Genomic DNA, 23,918 nt, shown 5'->3' with positions numbered 1-23,918 from the left:
AACAATTACCAATCTTGTGTGAAGAATTAAGAAGTGTTATAATGTAACGCTTACGTGTATGCATCCAGAAGCTTATTCGATTGCTTATTTGTAATTAAACGATAAGGTGTTTTCCTGACTACGTGAATTTCATGAAATCTTCTAGCAAGTGGTTTATTTAAATAATCCTGATTGTTAAATTGTGTTTGCACTGGCTGACTATTAAGAAAAACTAACTTGATTGGTGAATTTACAAACAATGAAACAAATTTACAGCACGTGTTTCGCGTTCGATCGTAAGTCCGCATTTCTCCGATTAAAAGGGCGCAAGAATTAACCGCGCGTGTTGGGGACAACAAGAGTGACGTCAGTTACGATTGATTGTCGTTAAACAAAGGCTTTCTCCCGTTTTATTAACTACCAAACCAACTAATTTAAACCTAGCGCTTACCACGTGGTTACACTCCAGTCAACAAGCACATTCAAAATGATTTTACGATCGATGCCATGCGCCTTCTCTACCAACCCCCTAGCTCTGTCACTAAAATCTCCCTAGCGCTACGTGCTGCCATCTAACTCAATAATCATGCAAACTAACCCCTAAGCGCAACGTGCATTAAACCCGACATGCATATTTGGTTGCTTATGTTTGACGATTTCGTTTTCGTGATTGTTTTTTTTTTTCAAATTCGAATTATTCAAATGTGATTTCGCACAAAGTTTTCAGTTTTTCATTTCGGTTTTCTATTTTCTTTATTTTTGCAATTATTCGGTCTTTCATTGTTCTAATTTTATAATTTTTCTCTTTTTCACTTTTTGGATTTTTCATTGTCTCGATATGCAATTTTTGTAGTTTTCGTTTTAAATATGTAATGATAATTATAAAAAATTTCACTTTTTAATTTATTCGATTTTTCATTTATCAATATGTAATTTTTCAATTTACCGATTCGATTCGTTTTTTCTGCTTTCCAGTTTTTCGATTCATTAATTTTTTTCGGTTTATAGTTTTTCAATATTCCAATTTTTCGTTGCTTCAGTTCTTCGATTTGCAATTTTTCGTTTTACCAATTTTTTAGTTTTTCGATTTTAAATTTTTCTATTTTCCAACTTTTCGAATAAAAAAAATTGAAAAATGGTAAAACTTTGAAAAATCTAGAGATTAAAAATTGAGAAATTTAAAAACTGGAAAATTGAGCAATTTAAAAATCGAAATTATAAGAAACTGTGAAAATGGAAATTAAAAAATCGGAAAAATGAAAAATAAAAATCAAGAACTTGAAGTCGAGAAATTGAAACATGGTCCAAAATTAAAGTTGATAAAACGAAAAATTATCATCGAAAAATTGGTCGAAGGCAAATAAATCCAGATTTTTCCAACAATTATAATTCATTAGGTTTTTTTTGAGTCACCCTGTTTAAATAATTCTAAAAACTATGATTCCATGAGTGTTTTGCATATTTCGGAGAGGATTTATTTAATTAACATTTTGAAATGACGTTAGGAATACATAACTCAGGTTTTATAAATGTTGTCACTATAGTTTTATAATTATACTTAAAAATTGTCTTTACAGATTGGTCAGTACTTGATGACGTTACCCCAACACCTTGAACCTTTCCTCTTCAGAGAAAACCCGTCTCTGACTTGTGCCCTTAGGGCCGTCGATCAAGAATATAGCACTGCAGGGGACGCCGAAGGCCTCTGGCTCGCGTCTTCCTCAAAATCGTTGCAAGAGGGACCTGTCAAGGTTTCTGCGACCGGATTTTATACATTTGTGAGTTAAGTCAACCAGCTAGTCGCCAATTAGCGCACGACATAGGTATAACATAGAACGATAAAGTAGACATTTTGACAATTTGTCGCCCCTAGGTTACCTAAACAACGTTCTCCAAGACCTAGGGATTTCACTCAGCGAAAACCTGCAGCAGTTGGCCACCCTGCTCAAACTCCTCAACGACCAGTACCACTCCGGCACCTCAACGCAAAGGAGATGACTGATTAATTAATTAATATCTAGAGATGGTGAGAAGCCCAGCAACAGGTAAAATTCTAATAAAAGTTCTAAAGATTACAGAAATTCAAGCATTGTAAAGCTTCTGGAGATTCTAACAGTTCCAAGGTCTCCAAATTCGAAAGATTCAAAAGGTTTCAAAACATTCAAAGATTCTAAAGACTCCATACATTCTAAAGACCTTGACGATTAAGAATTGCACATTGTGAATACACTAAATATTCTAAATAAACTAAAGTTCTAAGATTCTAAATGTAAGAAAGAACCAACAAAATCTTAAAAATTTTAAAGTTCCTCAAGATATTAAAGAATCCAGAAATTCTAAATATTATAGATCTTCTAAAGACTAAAGACTTTAAAGATTCCAAACTCTCTTCGATTGGAAATTCTGATAGTTAATAATTATTGAGGCATATAAATTTTAGAAAATTTGCAAAAGTGGTTTTAGAAATTTTGTAAAATCTCGAAATTGTAGACAAAGATTCGGTGCGTTTTAGAATGTCTGAGAAATATGGAAATCATAAACACTTTACTGAAGTTCTAAAAAAATTTCCAACATTGTGTAAGGATTCCAAGACTACCAAAAACGCAAAGGACTAAAAGGATTATAGGAATATCAAAAATTCCGGAGATTCCCCGATTCCAAGTATTTTAAAAACTGTAAAAATGCTTAGAATCCCAAAAATAAAAAAAATTCTATCTAGAGATGCTGAGGAGCTTAGAAAAATCGAACATCTAAAGGTTTCACAGATTGGAGGAAATCTAGGAATTCTGTAGATTCTATGGGTTCCAAAGTTTCCAAAGGTTCGAAAGATTGAAAAATTCTAGATACCCTAAAGACCTTAAAGATTCTATACAGAGAAATTGCGAACTGTAAATGGACTAAAAATTCTAAATAATGTAAAATTTTTATTACTTCTGAAGTGTCCAAAATTTCCAAAGGTTGGAAAGACTCTAAGGATTCTGAGGACTCTAAAATCACGGAAGACCCTTTCTTGGATTGAAAATTCTATTGTTTAGACAACATTGAAGTTTTACAAAATCTACAAAAGTTTAGAAAGTATAAAAAATTTTGGAAGTCTTGAAAATTTCAAAATTCGGGCATATTTGGAGGCCAATGGTTTTAGAAATTTTGAAAAAACTGGAAATTGTAGACAGTCCGTATATTTTCGAATATCTAAAAAAATTGGGCTAAACTGGAAATTCTGGAAAATTTAGAAATCGATTAATTAATATCTAGTGATCCTGAGGAGCCTAGAAAAGGTAAAACTCTGAAAGTTCTAAAGGTTACAGAAATTTTAGCACTGTAAAGCTTCTGGCGGTTCCAATGGTTCCAAGGTCTCTGAATTCAAAAGGTTTCAAAACATTCAAAGATTCTAAAGACTCCATACATTCTAAAGACCTTGACGATTAAAAATTGCACATTGTGAATACACTAAAAATATTCTAAATAAACTAAAGTTCCAAGATTCTAAATATATGAAAGAACCAACCAAATCTTAAAAATTTTAAAGTTCCTCAAGATATTAAAGAATCCAGAAATTTTAGAAATTCCTAATGTTATAGATCTTCTGTAGTGCCAGTGACTATATATTTAACATCTATACTCACTGGTAGTGCGCAAAATTTTCAAAAATTAGAAAGACTGAAGATTTTGAAGGCCCCAAAAACTCTTTTTTCGATTGGAAATTCGGAGAGTTAATGATTACTGAGGTCTATAAATTTTGGAAAATCTCGAAATTGTGGACGAAGAATCTGCGTGTTTTCGAATATCTGAAAAATATGGAAATCATAAACTACTGAATTTCTAAAAAATTTTCGAACATTGTGTAAGGATTCCAAGGCTGCCAAAAACCCAAAGGACTAAAAGGATTTTAGGAATATCAAAAATTCCGGAGATTCCCCAGATTTCAAATATTTTAAAAACTGTAAAAATGCTAAAAATCCCAAAAATAAAAAAATCTATCTAGAGATGCTCAGGAGCTTAGAAAAACCGAAAATCTAAAAGTTTCAAAGATTGGAGAAAATCTAGGAATTCTGTAGATTCTATGAGTTCCAAAGTTTTCAAAGGTTCGAAAGATTGAAAAATTCTAGATATCCTAAAGACCTTAAAGATTCTATGCAGAGAAATTGCAAACTGTAAATGGCTTAAAATTCTAAATAATAGTAAGATTTTTATTACTTTTAAGTTTAATAATAAACTTAAAAAGCGAAATATCCGTTTACGCCCGTATTCAGACACCCTCCCATGTAGCCTTAATGTAAAAAATTACAAGTTGACGATAACGTACCTGATATTCTTGTTTATTCTGGTACCCATATTGAAAAAAAAAAAAAAATTGTAAAAGATTTATTTATTTAATTGGGTGTCAGTGCACACACCGACGTCTCTCCAGAGCTGGAAGATTCTGATATGGACTCGGAACTGTAAAAACCACCTACATAATTATATGTATTAAATAGGTTTAGAATGTTACGTACCCTTTCAATTGTTCTAAGCGTTTCATCGCCTGAGCCACTTGCCTCTCCTTTCGGAAAAAGATCATGACTTTTTGTGGGTCGCAGTACAGGTTTAACATAATGCCCCGCAGTCCCTCCTCATAAAATTCCTTTATATTACAGGGCATTAAGTATAAATTTATCATATTTAGATCGTCCGGTATAATCAGAATTGCATCTGACGAAATTTCAATCGTCCCGTAGAATTCCCGACCAAAGGCCACAGTTTTCACGTTCGACACTCTCATGATTTGCTTTTCTTCGCGACGCTGCTGCACCTCCCGCAGTGAATCTATAAGTGCTTTTGTCTCTGCAAAAAAATGTTTCTTTTACTATTCTATAGTTTTGACGCTGATCAAAATTTGTCTAATCATTCCCGCCAAAAATTTGATGACGTCTGTTCAAAATAAGGTACTCCTTTACTGTGTTTTATGAATCCACCTTGATTTTTTTACTCTTATTATAATTTTTACTGTTTAATCCCTCCCCTTCTTTAGATTCAGCTTCGAAAATAAGAGGTGCGGGTTTGGAAAAAATTGCGTTGTAAAAAAACTCAGTTGAAAAAACACGTATAACACGCTTCTGTTTTGTAAAATCTAGTTTTACCAATTCCTGTTGTTCTCAGTTGGTGTTTTAAAATAATGCATTTGAATTAATGTAAAATTGGCCACTCGAACCCCTTGATACTTGATAGCAGAAAATTCATTAACAATTCACTGCTGTCTTTGATATTTCGATGTGTATTTTGGTTCTGAGGGTCAGCACCTTGTTTAGAATTACTTATATACGGTGGCTCAAAACAATTTATGCGTAAGGCAGTTTATTTTATTTATCAAATCAAAAACGGTTCACCCTATTTTCCTGAAATTTTGAGAATACAGTACTGTTGGTATTAGTATTAGTATCATCACAAAATTTTGTAATAGAAAAACTCACCTGAAACATACGCACAGCATGTATCTTTATATTGGTTATCGTAAAAAAATCAAATTCGCAAATTCAAATTTTATCATTTTTGGAAAAAGTTGGTTATCTTGTACTGTGCTTCAGGAAGTTCTGTCTAAATAAACTTAGAGCACTTTTTTAATCTACTTGTTTTAACAGAGCATAAGTGTCAGTTAGAATAGTTTATGTAATTCTTCTTATTCTAATTTCAAAAATACTTGTCAGAGTTAAAATCACGAGTGAATTATTAAAAGACAGGCAAAGAAATACGCCTTCAATAAATTCATGTCATATTTAAACTTATACGATGGCATACCTGATTGTCAAATTGACATTTATGACATCAGCAGTTGCCATCTGCAGACAGCAGACAAACAAAAACGGAAAATTACTAGAATATTTCTTCAGTTTTTCTTCATATTTTTAGCCAGTGTTTTATATCTTTACAATGTTCTTTTAATACATTTTGAAATTTAACGGTCGAAGTTAAATTTTCTTTAGGGCAACGTTAATTAACACTAGGGGTGGATTATCAGAATATAAGTAAAGAAGTGTCACGTGACGTCTATGTTACAACACGTCAATACGATATTGAAATTTTTTACAAAGAATATTGGTTTACAAGCGCTTTAGCCACTTAAAATTTTAAAGGAATCGATTCGCTATTTCAAAGATTATACATTACAAAAGTCAGCAGACGGGCAAACCTCATTGTCATTATAATTAAAAATTTCTGATTTTTTTCAATAAAGTAACAAAAATATCAGGAAAAACCGATAGATTTTTGAAAGTTTGTCTTTGACGAGACGAAAATTCTAACAAAGACGATTTTTCGAAAATCCACAGCTGTCTTTGATCGTGTTTTTTACTGCTCTCTCTTGTTATTTATTAGTTGTTACTTTGCATCTAGAAGGCTAAAATATTCAATGTCTCGCCATGACATACAGAGATACCAAACAATGGAAAATAAATAAATAATTAAAACAAATTTGTAACACCATTTTGAAAAAAAATTCTAAAACTGTGGCAAACATTTCAAACTTGTTTTTTAAGTAGCGGGATTTTTATGGTCCCAGCAGTTTCTTCTGAACCTTGGCGTCAAATTTTCTTACTTTCATGCAACTGAGATTTGGACAATAACCTCACTTTACGAAACAATTTTTTGTTTCTATACGAATTTATACCTGTAGAAATGTGTACTTGGGGTGGATTCGCTGCCGAGTTCTCCCCCTTTTTATTGCTTTCGTCGTTGGTCGCCGCCTCCTCCAGCTCCTTCCTCGGTTTCTTAATATATTGAACGTTGTCGTCGTCAGACATTTACCCCTACAAAAACCAAACAATAAAAACAATGTAACAAAAATTTCGTTTGTTTAAAAATGGCACGTTTCGTACGTGTTATGACAACTAACAGCCCCCCTCTCACAATCAGGCAGTTCCCGCAGTGCCGCCAACCCCAAGTTTTTATTTACGATTTCTTTAACCTGTGGCCGTACTTACACTCGTTTATTTTCCTTATTTTATCAACTGTTCGATTTAAAATTTTTCAAGCTTGCACTTTTTCCTTCCGTTTTTTTAAATTTATTTGATTTTTTAATTTTATGTTTTTTTCAATTTTTGTTTTTCGAACTTTTCGATTTGCAATTTTTCAATTTTTTTTGTTTCTTCAATTTTACAACATGCAACTCTTGGAGTTTTCACTTTTCAGTTTTAATTTTATTATTTGTATTTTTTCAAAGCGAAATTTTTCAATGCCTCAATTTTTCAGTTCTTAAATTTAGCAATTTTTCGATTTAAAATTCCCCTGGTTTAGAGAAATATTGTATGTGGTGAAAATTTGCAAAGTTAACAAAATTTACAGGAGATTAATAATTGCCACACTTTATCGACGATTCAAACAAAGAGTTTACATTATGTCAAATTATATCATGATCTAAGTGATTGGTTACTTCAAAAAAAAAATAAATAAATTTACTTTGACAGTTTAAAATACCGCAAGCGAACTGGTTACCCCAACAAAACACATAATAAGCAAACACAAAAATATCCAATCATCGCTCCGAGGGAAAAAGCGTCTCGGTGATTAATCTCTAGCGTCGCGAGGATGGACCTCTATTAATCTGTAGCGTTGTGAGGGCATGCCTCCATTAATTAATCAATCTGTAGCGTTGTGATGGCATGCCTCGATGAATTAATCATGATAACGATGATAACCACCTAAGGGAAGAAAATATCATAACCCCCGCCAGTTCGCAGTATAATGAGCTTGTTTAACTGCCGTAAATGAACTATTAGCAATCTTGTGTGAAGAATTAAGAAGTGTTATAATGTAACGCTTACGTATATGCATCCAGAAGCTTATTCGTAATTAAACAATAAGATGTTTTCCTGAGTACGTGAATTTCAAGAAATCTTGTAGCAAGTGGTTTATTTAAATAATTCTGATTATTAAATTGTGTTTGCACTAGCTGACTATTAAGAAAAACTAACTTGATTGGTGAATTTACAAACAATGAAACAAATTTACAGCACGTGTTTCGCGTTCGATCGTAAGTCCGCGTTTCTCCGATTAAAAGGGCGCAAGAATTAACCGCGCGGGTTGGGGACAACAAGAATGACGTCAGTTACGATTGACTGTCGTTAAACAAAGGCTTTCTCCCGTTTTATTAACTACCAAACCAACTAATTTAAACCTAGCGCTTACCACGTGGTTACACTCCAATCAACAAGCAGATTCAAAATGATTCTACGATCGACGCCAACCCCCTAGCTCTGTCACTGAAATCTCCCTAGCGCTACGTGCTGCCATCTAACTCAATAATCATGCAAACTAACCCATAAGCGCTACGTGCATTAAACCCGACATGCATATTTGGTTGCTTATGTTTAACGATTTCGTTTTTGTGATTGATTTTTTTTTTAAAATTCGAATTATTCAAATGTGATTTCGCACAAAGTTTTCAGTTTTTCGTTTCGGTTTTCTATCTTCTTTATTTTTGCAATTATTCGGTCTTTCATTGTTCTAATTTTATAATTTTTCTCTTGTTCAATTTTTGGATTTTTCAGTGTCTCGTTATCCAATTTTTGTAGTGTTCGTTTTAAATACGTAATGACAATTATAAAAAATTGCACTTTTTAATTTATTCGATTTTTCATTTATCAATATGTAATTTTTCAATTTTCCGATTCGATTCGTTTTTTCTGCTTTCCAGTTTTTCGATTCATTAATTTTTTTCGGTTTATAGTTTTTCAATGTTCCAATTTTTCGTTGCTTCAGTTCTTCGATTTGCAATTTTTCGATTTAACGGTTTTTTAGTTTTTCGATTTTAAATTTTTCTATTTTCCAACTTTTCGAATAAAAAAAATGGAAAAATGGTAAAACTTTGAAAAATCTAGAGATTAAAAATTGAAATTTAAAAACTGCAAAATTGAGGAATTTAAAAATCGAAATTATAAAAAATTGTGAAAATGGAAATTAAAAAATCGGAAAAATGAAAAATAAAAATCAAGAACTTGAAAAATGGTCCAAAATTAAAGTTGAAAAAACGAAAAATTATCATCGAAAAATTGGTCGAAGGCAAATAAATCCAGATTTTTCCAACAATTATAAATCATTAGTTTTTTTTTTGAGTCACCCTGTTTAAATAATTCTAAAAACTATGATTCCATGAGTGTTTTGCATATTTCGGAGAGGATTTATTTAATTAACATTTTGAAATGACGTTAGGAATACATAACTCAGGTTTTTCTAAATGTTGTCATTATAGTTTTATAATTATACTTAAAAATTGTCTTTACAGATTGGTCAGTACTTGATGACGTTACCCCAACACCTTGAACCTTTCCTCTTCAGAGAAAACGCGTCTCTGACTTGTGCCCTTAGGGCCGTAAATCAAGAATATAGCACTGCAGGGGACGCCGAAGGCTCTCTGGCTCACGTCTTCCTCAAAATCGTTGCAAGAGGGACCTGTCAAGCTTTCTGCGACCGGATTTTATCCATCTGTGACTTAAGTCAACCAGCTAGTCGCCAATTAGCGCATGACATAGGTATAACATAGAACGACAAAGTAGGCATTTTGACATTTGTCGCCCCTAGGTTACCTAAACAACGTTCTCCAAGACCTAGGGATTTCACTCAGCGAAAACTTGCAGCAGTTGGCCAACCTGCTCAAACTCCCCAACCAGTACCACTCCGACAGTGCCCGTTATTCAGCGCGCTACGTCGCCTCAGTACGACAATGAGAAACATCACGTCGAATTAAATTAACCTAATAATTATATTTAAAACTGTTGTACAAAAATCTTAAAATATACATTATTTCTGTTCCTCGGGCGCCCAGAATTTAAACGTCCTGTCGTACGAACTGGTCGCTATGTACTGGTTGTCGGTGGAAATATCCACCGACATGATTTTCCCGTCGTGGCCTGAGAGCGTTTTCAGGGGCTGCCAGGTTCGGTTGGTCCATAGTTTGGCGGTGCCGTCGTACGACGAAGTTATTAAGTAATCGCCGCCGTCTCTTTGGAATTTCACGTCGGAGATGAGGTTGGTGTGCGCGGGGATCGTGTATAACACGGACCGTTTGCGCAGGTCCCAGATTTTGCAGGTGTTGTCCTCGCTGGAGGTGGCTATGTGGTAGCCGTCGGGGGAGAAGTCGATTCCTAGGATGGCTTTGAGGTGGCTTTCCATGAACATTATGCATCTTCCGGTGCGCAGGTCCCAGACGCGGCCGAAGGAATCGAGGCCTCTGTTAACAAATGTTACCTGGTTGTAAAATGGCTGCTTTCGTAAAAATTGCATTATCTAATTTCGTTTTGAAATTTGCATACAATACAAAATAAATAGTGTGAAGAGTGATCAGTTTAGATAATTTTCGAAGAAGTTAAACACCGAGGATTCAAAGCTCACTCATTCTTGTAATTTTCAGTAATATTTCGCGTATATAGTGGTCATTTCAAATTTTTTTACAAACACTTCGTGGATAAACTGCAAAATTGCTTGCTTTAATAGATCCTTAAAAATACACTGGCCATTGTTTCTTGATGGTGGTGATGTCGTGTCATTCGTAATCGTTTTTATGAAACCGATTTGTTTAAAAGAAAGAATATTAGAAAGCAAGCGCTAAACTGGGGAGATTTTAGCAATCTAAACGTGCTCACTGCACTCCTCTTCCAAGGGGGTGCTTTTTTAAAGTCTAGTGATTATTCCTGTAACTTCTGTAGAAATAAAGCTGAAAAAAAGACATTTAAAATGCGAGCACAGCAAGCACGTTCAGGTGTAATTTAAAAAAATATTCATTAGTGTGCCTGAGAAGCTAATTATCAAGAAAAGTTTTCTGGTATTTAAAAATTTAGGGCCGTATTGCAAAATTTATTTCTAAACATGACTTTCATCCACAAAATGTTGGTGAGTTGCGGGAAAAAGTTGTAAAAGTGTGACAAAACGGAACACTAAAATTTACTCGGCAATAATAACAAAATATTAATTATTTATTTAATAAAATATTTTTACTAGTCTGTTAAAAAAAATAATCTTACACTGACGTTTATTTTGCTCATGCGTTATCCATCTGTCATTGTACATAACCTTGGCCTTAACACACAAATTTACACATGATAAATTTTTAGCTTATTATTTCCTTTTGACACTTTTATATCCGCCGATTGTTCAAAAACAAATCTGAAATATCGTTTTGAAATGAATAATAACAAAAATATTGTTGTAGATATACGACAATTGTTACAAAATATGTATAGGATTTTAGACCATCTAATTTAACATTACGTTAATTTTTCGTCCTATTTTTTACGCAATTCTGACAAATCTAATTTCTCTACTATACGGGACATTTTTTTTAGACGTTCCTCGACATATTGTTTGTAAACACCGTCCAGTCTTTGTTATAATCAAAGTTATTTCTACCTATATCTAAATATTAAAAAAAGAAAACTGTAGGTTAAAAAATAAATAAAAACAACGCAAAAAACACTGACCTCGGTTATTTAAGAAAGAGAGAGAGTGTACGACAAAAATTTTCTGAAAGTTGAAACAGTCAAGAAAATTGTATAAGTAAACAAATTTTACGATAATTATATCCAAAGGATAAACCACGATAAAAAACAAGCATGGATTTTTGAAAATTTGTCCTATATAGAATTTTCGTATTCTTAGACAGACTACTGTCAATTTGAAAGTTTGGGTTGAAGATGTAACGATCAAAGACAAACTTTCAAAAATCCATGGCTATCTTTCATCGTGTTTTCATTGCTCCCTCGGTACCATATAAATTCCTCTCATATGCCTTCTAATTTATTTTTAAAATAATGATGTTGGCAACATCAACGCGTTCCTTGTTCGACTTGACAGTTAAAATAAATTTCATGGCCTACTAGAGAACTTTTTTCGTATGGTATGTGTTGTTGCTGTAATACCAAAAAAATTATTTCCAACTGAAAAATAATATCATATAATCGAAAAAAAAAAGATTCCGCTAATAATAACTTGAAATCTGTAGAACCTACTTGATATTAAAACTTAATTAATTATAAATTACATCAAATTTCTGAGATGAAAGACTGCCACGGCCCAAATGCTTTTGGATTAGTATGCTCAAAACAAACATTTTCAATTAATAATAATTCACGTTTTTGACATTTTTTTTTTACTTTTTCCGAACCAGTGTCCAAAGAAATACTATTTTAACATTCAAATTAACATAATATAAACATTTAACAAATGTCACAAGTGGGTACAATATGAAATATATTTAGCAGCAGAACACCAATACATTCTCAATTTTCTTAATATGTGTAGTCTTCTTTTCACAACAAGAAAAGTAAAACATGTTTAAAATGGTAAGTTTTTGTAGGAAAGTATCGATTTTGCAATTAGGCTCCGCCCCTCGGTCTGACAACGAATGAAAAATTCTTCTTCTCGGCTCCGCTTTTGGTTTTCTTTTTTAATTAATACATTTAGTTTTTTTGTATAACACGACTACGTAAGAACATATTTCACATGGTAATTTCTCGTAAAAACATAAGGATTTTGCAGTTAAGCTCCGCCCCTCTGCTTACGACGAATAAACAAAAAATCATCAGAATTGAGACAGGGCGGGTGGGCGGGGTTTATATTTTGTCTTTTTTTCTTAATATACATAGCTATCTTTTCATAACAAGAAACTTAGAACATAGTTAAATTGTACATTTTTGCAAGGAAATACGGATTTTGCAATTATGGGGCGCAAGCTAATTGCAAAATCGATATTTCCTTATACAAATATTCCATTTTAAATACGTTTTAAGTTTCATGTTGAGAAAAGAAGTCTACATAATTTAAAAGAAAAAGGCCAAATGTAAGCCCGCCCACCCGCCCTATTTCAATTGTGATGATTTTTTTATATTCAAGGGGGTTTCACTACAAAATACTTATTTATAAGCACGTTCAGATTACAGGCATCAGCGGTTAAAAGAAAATTTTATTGATTTGGTCACCCCAACGCATAGGAGATGACTGATTAATTAATTAATATCTGGAGATGCTGAGGAGCCTGGAAAAGGTAAAATTCTAAGTTCCAAAAATTATAGAAAATCTAGCTTCTGGAGATTCTAACGGTTCCAAGGTCTCCAAATTTGAAAGGTTCAAAAGGTCTCAAAACATTCAAAGATTCTGAAGACCTTGAAGAATAAAAATTGCACATTGTGAATACACTAAATAGTCTAAATAAACTAAAGTTCTAAGATTCTAAATATAAGAGTGAATCAACAAAATCTTAAAAAATTTTAAGATTCTCAAGGCATCTAGAAATTCTAAACATTGTAGAAATTTTCAAACATTTGAAAGGCTCTTTTTTCGATTGGAAATTTTGATTATTGGTCTATAAATTTTAGAAAATTTGTAAAGGTTTGGAGTTATCTACGGTGACGAGAAAATGAAAAAATAAATATAAATTCTTGCAGTGAATAATACAAGAAAAATAAATAATGCGACTTTGTGCTTCTCTGAAATTTGATAAAAACGCTATTATTGCTTACTTATCAATCATTTTCAACGAAATTTAGAAGGAAATTGAAAAATACCACAATCAAAAGGATTTTGCACGTCATTTTATCAAGAAGTCCAAAGTCTGTTCCAGTCATGTTTCCGCCTTCTACAAATCAAGAAAAGTTTAAAAAGCACAAAACACTTGTTTTACCTTCAATATTGCTTTCTCTAAACAAGTGTCTAAAAAGATGCCAAACAACGATGGCCTAAACTGATACAGTCTTCAGTTGCCACGTATTGATAAGCGATTATATCGTCAACGATATAATCACTTTTATATAACTAACAAAGTGACATAACCACTTCCAACGCTCACTTTTATCTAACTCAAAAATCTACATGACGTCAACATAAAGCGGTCAATAGACGATAATGTATTGATTATAAAACGCTTAATGTGCATGTACTTGAACATGTTTATTAGATAAACTAAATTAAAAAAAAAAAAAGTTTAAAACTGCAATTCACTTCGCACGGTCATTAATTTACCAAGTCAGGGAGCGTCGTGACGACTGAAAAAAAACTTTCGTCACGCAACACGCACATTATTTTTTCCATCAACTATTTAACGACTTCCCAATTTTTCAATATTCATACCTGAAGTGACCTGAGTACCTACCCTGTAGCGCAAACCGACCCGTCTATCTGGAACGATATGCAATAAACCGGTTTAACGTGGCCTTCTTGATGCAACACTTCTGTACATTGGTGCAAATCCCACAGCCTCCAAGAACAGTCAAAGCAGCACGTCCCCAAAAAACGTCCAGAGGGGTGAAAACCTAACCTAGAGACCCTATGTGGCATGTGTCCTTCAATATCCGCTATTGGTTCTTCGCTACAAACATAATGTTAATCCAGATATTTCACTTAAATGAAACCAATACTTTTGAAAATCCCACAGTTTTACAGAACCATCCCCGGCACACGACGCCATATTGCAAATATTCTCCTCTTGACTGATCGTCGCCTTCGGGTGAAAAATAATAGCTCCGACATTGCACGCGTGCCCTTTCAGTGTCTGTTTGAGGGTGCAGTCCGGCACTGACCACACTTTACACAACCCACTCCTGCAATTTAATTATCATTTACTTACCTCACACGTGTAGTAACAACATCATTAAACACAAAATAAACCAAAAAAATATATACCAAGACGCCGTGGCCAGAAGCTTTGAATCCGGGCTGAACTGACAATACGAAATCGGCCGTGTGTCCCCGATCTGGCTCGAATAAATCGTCATAATTTGTAGCTTCTTCTGGATTTCTTGTTTTTTAGCGGTCTTGGTTGCTGTGGGTAAGTCGGTCGTGTTTTTGGTGGCTTCCAGCCGCGCTTTCGCCCTCGGTAAGGAGTAATTGGCTATCCATAGTCTCGCGATTCGCAGCGATTCTGGTCCTTCGTGGTACCAGGTGGTTTCGAGGTCTTTCTCGAACTGTTTGCGCTCTTCTTCTGCTTCTCGCCGGATGACGGCGTCTTCGCCGATGCGGCTTAAAATTTCCCGGAGACGGGAGCGTCTGTCTGGGGGACCTTCGCCGAACAGGCAAATCGGTTCGCCTAGTTGGCGGAGGTTGCGTTTTACTTCGGCGTCGTCGGTCGAGACGTTGATGGAGCGGGCTTTGCGGCGGCGTTCGAACTCCTCGAGGAGGGCTTGTTTGTCGCGGGACATGGCATCTTCGAGTTCCATGTATTCTGCAAAAGAATATTCTTATCATTAAAATCCAGTTTATTTTGTTTGTTATTAACTTTGTCAATTTTTTTGTTATGAAAAATAAGCTTAATGAAAAAATGTAATCAAAATTAAAAAAAAAATCATGCCAGATAGATACTAAAATACCAAATGAAACACAGTTTAAGGTGACGGTATTTAAAAAAAACCCTAATTAGATACCGATTTAAATTAATCTATTATTCAAGTAATAGTCAGCTGCAAAAATTCCATGGGCTAAAAATAACTCAAGTCCGATCTAGTAATAGACTTTCACTATTTTCTACGAGTTCGATAAGCCTACAAAAGTTTATTTTTCTTAGCAATAAAGTAACCACAACCCACGTTTGCTGTTGATTAAGTACACATTTGTCTTAACCTCATTACACCAGGTTTAAAATCTCGAAACAGGTCTTTTAGGACACTTTCTTAAATTTTTGAAGTTGTCACGAACGTTATTTTTTGTCACAAGAAATAAAGATTTTCACAGAAAAAAAATTAAAATGTTAAAATGACATACGAATATTAAGTAAACTGATTCTGCATCAATGAAAGAACTCATGATATACATATTATTAAAAAAAAAATTGTTGGAGTTATTTCCACGAAGTTTCCTTTGACGTACACTCAAATTCTACCATTTCAAAGTTAAATTGTAAAATGTTGGGTAATTTTGACTTTTTTGCTCAAAAATCTGGATAAGTAGGGTAAAAACTCATAAATCACGCATGCAGGAGTCATGAAACGTCGAGGAAACATGAAAGTAGTCATTCGTCGGATCGACGCTATTAATTCTTAGCACTTGCTAAGATAAGATTGATTTTGGCAAATGACATTCTCTGATAAAATAAAGGGCGGGTGGGCGGGGCTAGTACCTGCTAAGATAGACTGACTTTGGCAAATAACATATCCTTTAAAAAAATAACGGGCGGGTGGGCGGGGCTAGTACCTATCAAGATGAGACTGATTTTGGCAAATCAACACTTTAAGAAAACAAAGGGTGTGCTTACTGGACTTGTACACCTCAAGTTGATTTTTTTAGAATAATTTAGAGTTTATAGAATTAATATAATAAAACAAACTAAGTAGCGAGCACAGCGAGCACGTTTAAGTGTTATTGAAAATTACTGGTTAATGTCACCGAGAAGCGCAATTTGTCTAAAAAAAGTGAATGCTCAAAATATTTCTGACTCTTCCTTGCAGACTTCTATGAGAATAAAATCTTATCTTAGCAAGTATTACCCTCTGAGGAAATAACGGCGGGTGGGCGGGGCTAGTACTTGTTGACATAAGTTTTGGCAAATCACAATTCCTGTGAGAAAATAAGGGGCGGGTGGGTGGGGCTAGTACTTGGTAAGATAAGACTGATTTTGGCAAATGACATACCCTCTAAGAAAGTCAAAAAAATCGTAGTTTTAGGCTATTTTGTTGAAGTTTAAGAAATCGGTTTCTAAATTTTCTACCATTCAAGAGACAAGGAAAAGACAGTTTTGACAACTTGAGACAAAAATTCAGCGAACTCGGTATGAAAGTTATTTAAATTTCAGTATTACGCCTTAAAGTCTTCTTGACAACTTACAGGATAATGTAAGATCTAGTGAAAAGTCGAGGATTGACAATTAATTGTAAAAATGTAATCAAAATTATATTAGGCATATAAAAAGGCTAAGCCGCTTGTAAATTTCTGGACATCTTTGAGAGCTTGGGAATATTCAGTGTTCAAAATGAGAATGAGAATGGCAAAAATTTGATGACGTCTGCTCAAAATTTCACGAAATAAAAGTTATTTAAATTTTATACAATAATGTACTTCTTTACTGTGTTTTATGATTCAACCTTGATTTTTTTTTACTCTTATAGTTTTTACTGTTTAAATCCCTCTATTATTTAGATTCAGCTTCGCAAATAAAAGGTAAGTGTTCTAAAAAAATTGGGCTGTAAAAAAACTCAGTTGAAACATATGCATATCATTTTTTTTTTATGAAATCTAGTTTTTCCAATTATTGTTGTTCTGAGTTGATTTTTTAGAATAATGCGTTTGAATTAATTCAAAACTGGGTCCTAGAACCACTTGATAGTAGAAGAGCCGTCAACAATTTGTCTTTGATTTTTTTTTTGAGATTCCTGAAATTATTAACATACCTGACATATAGCGATTCTCAAGAACTTTGAGATTGGAAGGACTATGTACATATTAAAAATTCCAGACACTCAGAAGTTTTACAAATATTAGAGACTGTAGCAGTTCTAGCGATTGGACAGATATTTTAGACATCGAAATTTCAAAAATATTTGAGAAACTTCTAGAGGTCTTAGACATGATTCGAGAGATATGAATACTTAACAGATTCTAAAGGATCCAAAAATTGTAGAAATTCTGAGATTTTGGAGATCGTAAAATTCTAGAACCTCAAAGATACTAGAGTCTACAAAAACTCTAAAAATCATAAATATTCCAAAGATTGTGGATAGAGATTTCAGTGTTCCCAACGATATCACAGATGCACTGTATTTTAAAATCTATTCTCTACATGCCAGAATGTCTAATTTATTTTTTTTTTTTGAGATTCTTGAAATTCTTAAGATACCTCACATATAGCGATGCTTAAAAACTTTGAAATTGGAAGGACTATGTAAATACTAAAAATTTGAGACATTAAGAAGTTCTACAAATATTAGAGAGTGCAGCAGCTTTAATGATTGAACAGATATTTTAGAGATTCAGATTCCAAAAATATTTGAAAAACTTCTAGAGGTCTTACATATGATTTGAGAGATATGAAGACTCCACAGATTCTGAAGGATCCAAAAATTGTAGAAATTCAGAGATTTTCGCGATTCTTGTGTCCTCTAGACATATTTCAGGCGATACAAATTCTTAAACTAAGAATTCGGTAACTTCTCAATATTCTAAAGAACCTAGAAATCCTAAAAACTCAAAGATATTAGATTCCACATAAAGTCTAAAGATCATAAATATTTCTTCTCTTTTGGTTTTCTTTTTTAATTACTACATTTAGTTTTCTTTGTATAACAAGATTACTTACGAACATATTTCACGTGGTAATTTCTCGTAGAGAAATAAGGATTTTGCAGTTAAGCTCCGCCCCTCTGCTTACGACGAATAAACAAAAAATCATCAGAATTGAGATAGGGCGGGTGGGCGGGGTTTATATTTTGCTTCTTTTTCTTAATATAGACAGCCATCTTTCCACAACAAGAAACTTAAAATATAGATAAAATGGTACATTTTTGTAAGGAAATATGGATTTTGAAATTATGGGGCGTAGCCTAATTGCAAAATCGATATTTCCCTATACAAATATTCCATTTTAAACATGTTTTAAGTTTCACGTTATGAAAAAAAGTCCACACATATTAAAACAAAAATGCGAAATGTAAGCCCACCCACCCGCCCAATCTCAATTGTAATGATCTTTTTTATTCGCCGTAAACCAAGGGGGTGGAGCTTAACTGCAAAATACTTGTTTCTTTACATGAAATTAAAATAATGTTTTTGAGTATCGTGTTGTTCAAAGAATACTAAGCATATTAAGAAAAAAAGGCAAAATATGAACCCCGCCCACCCACCCCATCTCTATTGTGATGATTTTTTTTTAACCTTAGAAACCTAAAACACGTTTAAAATGGTAAATTTTTCTACGGAAATATGGATTTTGCAATTAGGCTCCGCCCCTACGTCTGGCAACAAATGAAAACTTATATTTTACCTTTTTTCTTAATATACGTAGTCGTCTTTTGAGACGAAGAAACTTAAAACATGTTTAAAATGGTCGATTTTTATAGAGAAACATCGATTTTGTATGTATTAATTAAAAAAGAATACCAAAAGAGAAGCCCCACCCATCCATCTCAATCTCAATCATGATGAATTTTTCATTCGTTGTCAGACTGAGGGGCGGAGCGTAATTGCACAACCGATGTTTCCCTACACAGATTTACCATTTGAAACAAATTTTAAGTTTCTTGTTCTCAAAAGACGACTACGTATATTAAGAAAAAAGACAAAATATAAACCCCATCCACCCGCCCTATCTCAATTATCATGATTATTTTTTCTTTTGATCGTCGAGAGCCAAAGGAGCGGAATTTAAATGCAAAATCGTTATTATTTCTGCAAGAAATTACCATGAAAGTCTTGTTTTAGAAACAGGAAGATTAAGCCCTACCCATACCTGCCATGATCTAAATAGTAATGAAGTTTTCATTCGTTGCTAAACCTAGGGACGGAGCCTAATTGCAAAATCCATATTTCCTTAGAAAAATGTACCGTTTTAAACGTGTTTTAGGTTTCTAAGGTTAAAAAAATCATCACAACTGTAGTCGCTAAACTTTTAAATTTAAATTTCGCGCCATGAACTGTAACAACATCGGAAGGGTAATCGTGCGCGATGTGCTGCGACTCTCCCCTTCGTCCTCCAGCCGTCGTTGTAGTAAGATGTGTCGTAAATATATTTTTAATAATTATAAGTCTTTAGAAACAAACCCTGCAAGCCCTGTATAATTCCGCTACAGCCTCCTACACAATAAAGAAGGGGTGGGTGGGCGGGTTTTATATTTTGCCCTTTTTTTCTTAATATACGTAGTATTCTTTGAACAACACGATACTCAAAAACATGATTTAATTTCTTGTAAAGAAACAAGTATTTTGCAGTTAAGCTCCACCCCCTTGGTTTACGAAGAATAAAAAAAATCATTACAATGGAGATTGGGTGGGTGGGTGGGCTTACATTTGGCTTTTTTTTTTAATATGTGGGGACTTCTTTTCATAACAAGAAACTTAAAACATATTTAAATGGAAAATTTGTGTAAGGAAATATCGATTTTGCAATTAGGCTCCAATGTTCCATTTTAATTATGTTCTAAGTTTCTTGTTGTGAAAAAATGGTAATGTATATTAAGAAAAAAAGGCAAAATATAAACCCCACCCACCCGCCCTATCTCAATTCTGATGATTTTTTTCTAATTCGTCTTGAGCCAAGAGGGCGGAGCAAAATCATTATTTCTCTACGAAAAATTACCACGTGAAATATGTTCTTAAGTATCGTGTTATACAAAGAAAACTAAATGTAGTAATTAAAAAAGAAAACCAAAAGAAAAGAAATATTTATGATCTTTAGAATTTATGTGGAATCCAGTATCTTTGAGTTTCTAGGATTTCTAGGTTCTTTAGAATCTTGAGAAGTTACCGCATTTTACGATCTCTAAAATCTCTGAATTTCTACAATTTTGGGATCCTTTAGAATCTGTTGAGTCTTCATATCTCTTAAATTGTATCTACGACCTCTAGAAATTTCTCAAATACTTTTGAAATCTCAATCTCTAAAATATCTGTCCAATCGCTAGAACTGCTACAGTCTCTACTATTTGTAAAACTTCTGAGTGTCTGAAATTTTTAATATTTACATAGTCCTGCCAATCTCAACAGCTCTTAAAAATCGCCATATGTCAGGAATGTTAATAATTCCAAGAATCTCAAAAAAAATATATCAAAGACAAATTGTTGACGGCTCTTCTACTATCAAGAGGTTCGAGGACGTGGAAATATCGATTTTGAAATTATGGGGCGGAGCTTAATTGCAAAATCGATATTTCCTTATACAAATTTTATATTTTAAACATGTTTTAAGTTTCATGTTATGAAAAGAAGTCCACACATATTAAAACACAAAGACAAAATGTAAGCCCGCCCAATCTCAATTGTAATAAATTTTTTGTATTTACCGTAAACCAAGAGGGCGGAGCTTAACTGCAAAATACTTGTTTCTTTACATGAAATTAAAAATGTTTTTGAGTATTGTGTTGATCAAAGAATACAAAGTATATTAAGACAAAACGGCAAAATATAAACCCCACCCACCCACCCCACCTCAATTGTGATGATTTTTTTTATTCTTAGAAACTTAAAACAGGTTTGAAATGGTAAATTTTGGTAGGGAAATATGGATTTTGCAATTAGGCTCCACCCCTAGTTTTAGCAACGAATGAAAACTTCACTACTATTTAGATCAGGGCACGTAGGGGTGGGGCTTAATCTTTGGCTTTAATTTTTTCTTAATATGCATAGCATTCTTTGAATAACACGATACTCAAAAACATGTTTTTAATTTCTCATAGAGAAACAAGGATTTTGCAGTTAAGCTCCGCCCTCTTGGCTCAAGACGAATAAAAAAAATCATCACAATTGAGACAGGGCGGGTGGGCGGGGCTACATTTTGCCTTGTATTTCTTAATAGGTGTAGACTTATTTCGACACCAAGAAACTTAAAACATGCCTAAAATGGTAAATTCTTGTAGACAAATATGATTTTTGCAATTAGTCCCCGCCCCTCGATTTGACAACGAATGAAAAATTAATCACAATTGAGAATTGAGATCGAGACGGGTATGGGTGGGGCCTCACATTTGGCTTAATTTTTTTCTGAATATAGGTACATAGCATTCTTTGAACAATACGATATTCAAAAACATGTTTTTAATTTCTCGTAGGGAAATAAGGATTTTGCAGTTAAACTCCGCCCTCTTGGCTTAACACAAATTAAAAAATTCATCACAATTGAGACAGGGCGGGTGGGCGGGGCTAAATTTTGCCTTGTATTTCTTAATACGTGCAGACTTATTTCGACACCAAGAAACTTAAAACATGTCTAAAATGGTAAACTCTTGTAGACAAATATGTATCTTGAAATTAATCCCTGCCCCTCGATTTGACAACGAATGAAAAATTAATCACAATTGAGAATTGAGATCGAGACGGGTATCGGTGGGGCCTCACATTTGGCTTAATTTTTTTCTGAATATAGGTACATAGCATTCTTTGAACAATACGATATTCAAAAACATGTTTTTAATTTTTCGTATGGAAATAAGGATTTTGCAGTTAAACTCCGCCCTCCTGGTTAAACACGAATTAAAAAATTCATCACAATTGAGACAAGGGCGGGTGGGCGGGGCTAAATTTTGCCTTGTATTTCTTAATATGTGTAGACTTATTTCGACACCAAGAAACTTAAAACATGTCTAAAATGGTAAATTTTTGTAGTAATCAAATTAATTCGCCACTTTAAATTCGACAAAAGTTGAACATCAAAGTTACTATTAACGGTAACTTCAACGTCAACAGCAAGTTTATAAATCCCACTTTATTCTAATTTCAAAAATACTTGTGTGAAACTTATTAGAGTGAAAATAGCAATCGTAGTGGTTCTAAATACTGAGTGACTATTAATGTTTGTGGCAACATATTTAAAATTATATGATGACACACCTGATTGTCAAATTGACATTTATGACAACAAGTCAGCAGTTGCCATCTGCAGACAGCAGACAAACAAAAACGGAAAAATCACTAGAATATTTCCTCAGTTTTTGTTTATATTTTTAGCTAATGTTTTATAACTTTACAATGTTCTTTTAATACATTTTAAAACTGAACGGTCGAAGTTAATTTTTTTATAGGGTAACGTATAATTAACACTAAGGGTGGATTATCAGAAAATAGGTAAAGAAGTGTCACGTGACGTCTATGTAACAACACGTCAATAAGATATTGGAATTTTTTACAAAGAGTATTGGTTTACAAGAAATTGACAAAAGTCAGCAGGCGGACAAACTACAGCTTAAAAGATAAGGAAAATCTGCATTGTCGTCTTCTACAACTTGTGACACGCCAAGACAACATGAAATTAAATATTTCTTACAATTACCTCATTGTCATTATAATTAAAAATTTCTGATTTTTTCAAGAATGTAACAAAAATGTCAGGAAAAACCGGTGGACTTTTGAAAGTTTGTCTTTGACGATTTTTCGAAAATCCACAGCTATCTTTGATAGTGCTTTTTACTGCTCTCTCTTGTTATTTATTAGTTGTTACTTTGCATCTAGAAGGCTTAAATATTCAATGTCAAGCCATGACATACAGTGATACCAAACAATGGAAAATAAATAAATAATGAAAACAAATTTGTAGCAAACATTTCAAACTTGTTTTGTAATAACCTTTTTGCAGATTTGTTCAAATGTGTGTAGAAGTATGAAAATCTGATCATGGAGAAACTCTTGGAAAAATTTAAACCAAGACATATTTAGTCCAAATTTGCTCATGTTTTATTTTTCAGTTAACAGAAACACTGTGATAGTGTTTATCTTGGCATAATTGTCTATTTATCGTAAAAACAACAATTTGGACTAAACATTATGGTCCCAGCAATTTATTTTTTGATCCTTGGAGTCAAATTTTCATACTTTCAAGCCACGAAGATTTAGACAAGTGATGTAATAAACTGAATTGTGTTGGTGGCAGTTCTATAACTAACTCTACGTAAACACAATTTGTCAAGTTGCTTCAGGGTAAAGTAACCTCACTTTATGCAACTTTTTTGTTTCTGTACGAAATTATACCTGTGGAAATGTGTACTTGTGGCGGGTTCGCCGCCGAGCTCTCCCCCTTTTCATTGCTGTCTTCGTTTGCCTCCGCCGCCGCTAACCTGGCCCTTTCCGCCTCCTCTAGCGACCCATAGTGGATGTTCCTGGGTTTTTTGATATACGGCACGTCCTCGTCGTCCGACATTTCTTTCTACAAAAACGCAACAATAAAAATAGTGTAAGAAAAATTTCGTTTGTTTACTGTCTCAGTTTAAAAATGGCACGTTTCGCGTCGAAATTCCGGCGCCTTGACGTACGAGTTATGACAGTTGACAGCCCCCCCTCCGCACGCAGGC

General features: G+C 33.6%; 3 protein-coding genes across 8 annotated transcripts in view; 1 reads left to right on the top strand and 2 right to left on the bottom strand.

Moving 5' to 3' along the window:
- Nucleotides 1–7,182, bottom strand: part of LOC135128656 (transducin beta-like protein 3) — a 29,751-nt gene extending 22,569 nt beyond the window's left edge. For 3 of the 5 annotated variants that reach the window (XM_064055629.1, XM_064055630.1, XM_064055631.1), the window contains exons 1-3: nucleotides 6,623–7,182; nucleotides 4,476–4,803; nucleotides 4,286–4,419 (exon numbers count right to left, since the gene is read on the bottom strand). The gene's annotated coding sequence lies outside the window, so the exon portion shown is untranslated. The remainder of the gene's footprint in view (nucleotides 1–4,285; nucleotides 4,420–4,475; nucleotides 4,804–6,622) is intronic. The other 2 variants (XM_064055636.1, XM_064055632.1) reach the window with 2 other exon arrangements.
- Nucleotides 1,123–9,762, top strand: LOC135128659 (conserved oligomeric Golgi complex subunit 7-like). Of its 2 annotated transcripts, XM_064055637.1 has the most exons (5): nucleotides 1,123–1,499; nucleotides 1,557–1,802; nucleotides 1,853–2,024; nucleotides 9,236–9,482; nucleotides 9,532–9,762. In XM_064055637.1, the coding sequence occupies exons 4-5, from the start codon at nucleotides 9,251–9,253 to the stop codon at nucleotides 9,675–9,677; spliced, it is 378 nt and encodes a 125-aa protein (XP_063911707.1). In that variant the 5' UTR covers nucleotides 1,123–1,499; nucleotides 1,557–1,802; nucleotides 1,853–2,024; nucleotides 9,236–9,250; the 3' UTR covers nucleotides 9,678–9,762. The 2 variants fall into 2 exon arrangements, with proteins under 2 accessions (XP_063911707.1, XP_063911709.1); XM_064055639.1 differs by lacking the exons at nucleotides 1,123–1,499; nucleotides 1,557–1,802; nucleotides 1,853–2,024 and adding an exon at nucleotides 9,085–9,177.
- LOC135128654 (U4/U6 small nuclear ribonucleoprotein Prp4) lies at nucleotides 9,689–23,916 on the bottom strand. The gene is made up of 6 exons (XM_064055627.1): nucleotides 23,825–23,916; nucleotides 23,599–23,773; nucleotides 14,623–15,160; nucleotides 14,358–14,540; nucleotides 14,093–14,308; nucleotides 9,689–10,180 (listed from the first exon to the last, which is right to left on the bottom strand). The coding sequence occupies exons 2-6, from the start codon at nucleotides 23,765–23,767 to the stop codon at nucleotides 9,751–9,753; spliced, it is 1,536 nt and encodes a 511-aa protein (XP_063911697.1). The 5' UTR covers nucleotides 23,768–23,773; nucleotides 23,825–23,916; the 3' UTR covers nucleotides 9,689–9,750.
- Nucleotides 23,917–23,918: the final 2 nt, after the last annotated feature.

Source organism: Zophobas morio, unplaced genomic scaffold, assembly GCF_036711695.1.
Source record: "Zophobas morio isolate AGI-343-1 ecotype UQ-CSIRO unplaced genomic scaffold, CSIRO_AGI_Zmor_V1 ptg000014l, whole genome shotgun sequence".
NCBI classification, from domain to species: Eukaryota; Metazoa; Arthropoda; class Insecta; order Coleoptera; family Tenebrionidae; genus Zophobas; species Zophobas morio.
The sequence above is the reverse complement of the archived record's forward strand: the minus strand, read 5'-3'. Positions and strand labels throughout refer to the sequence as shown.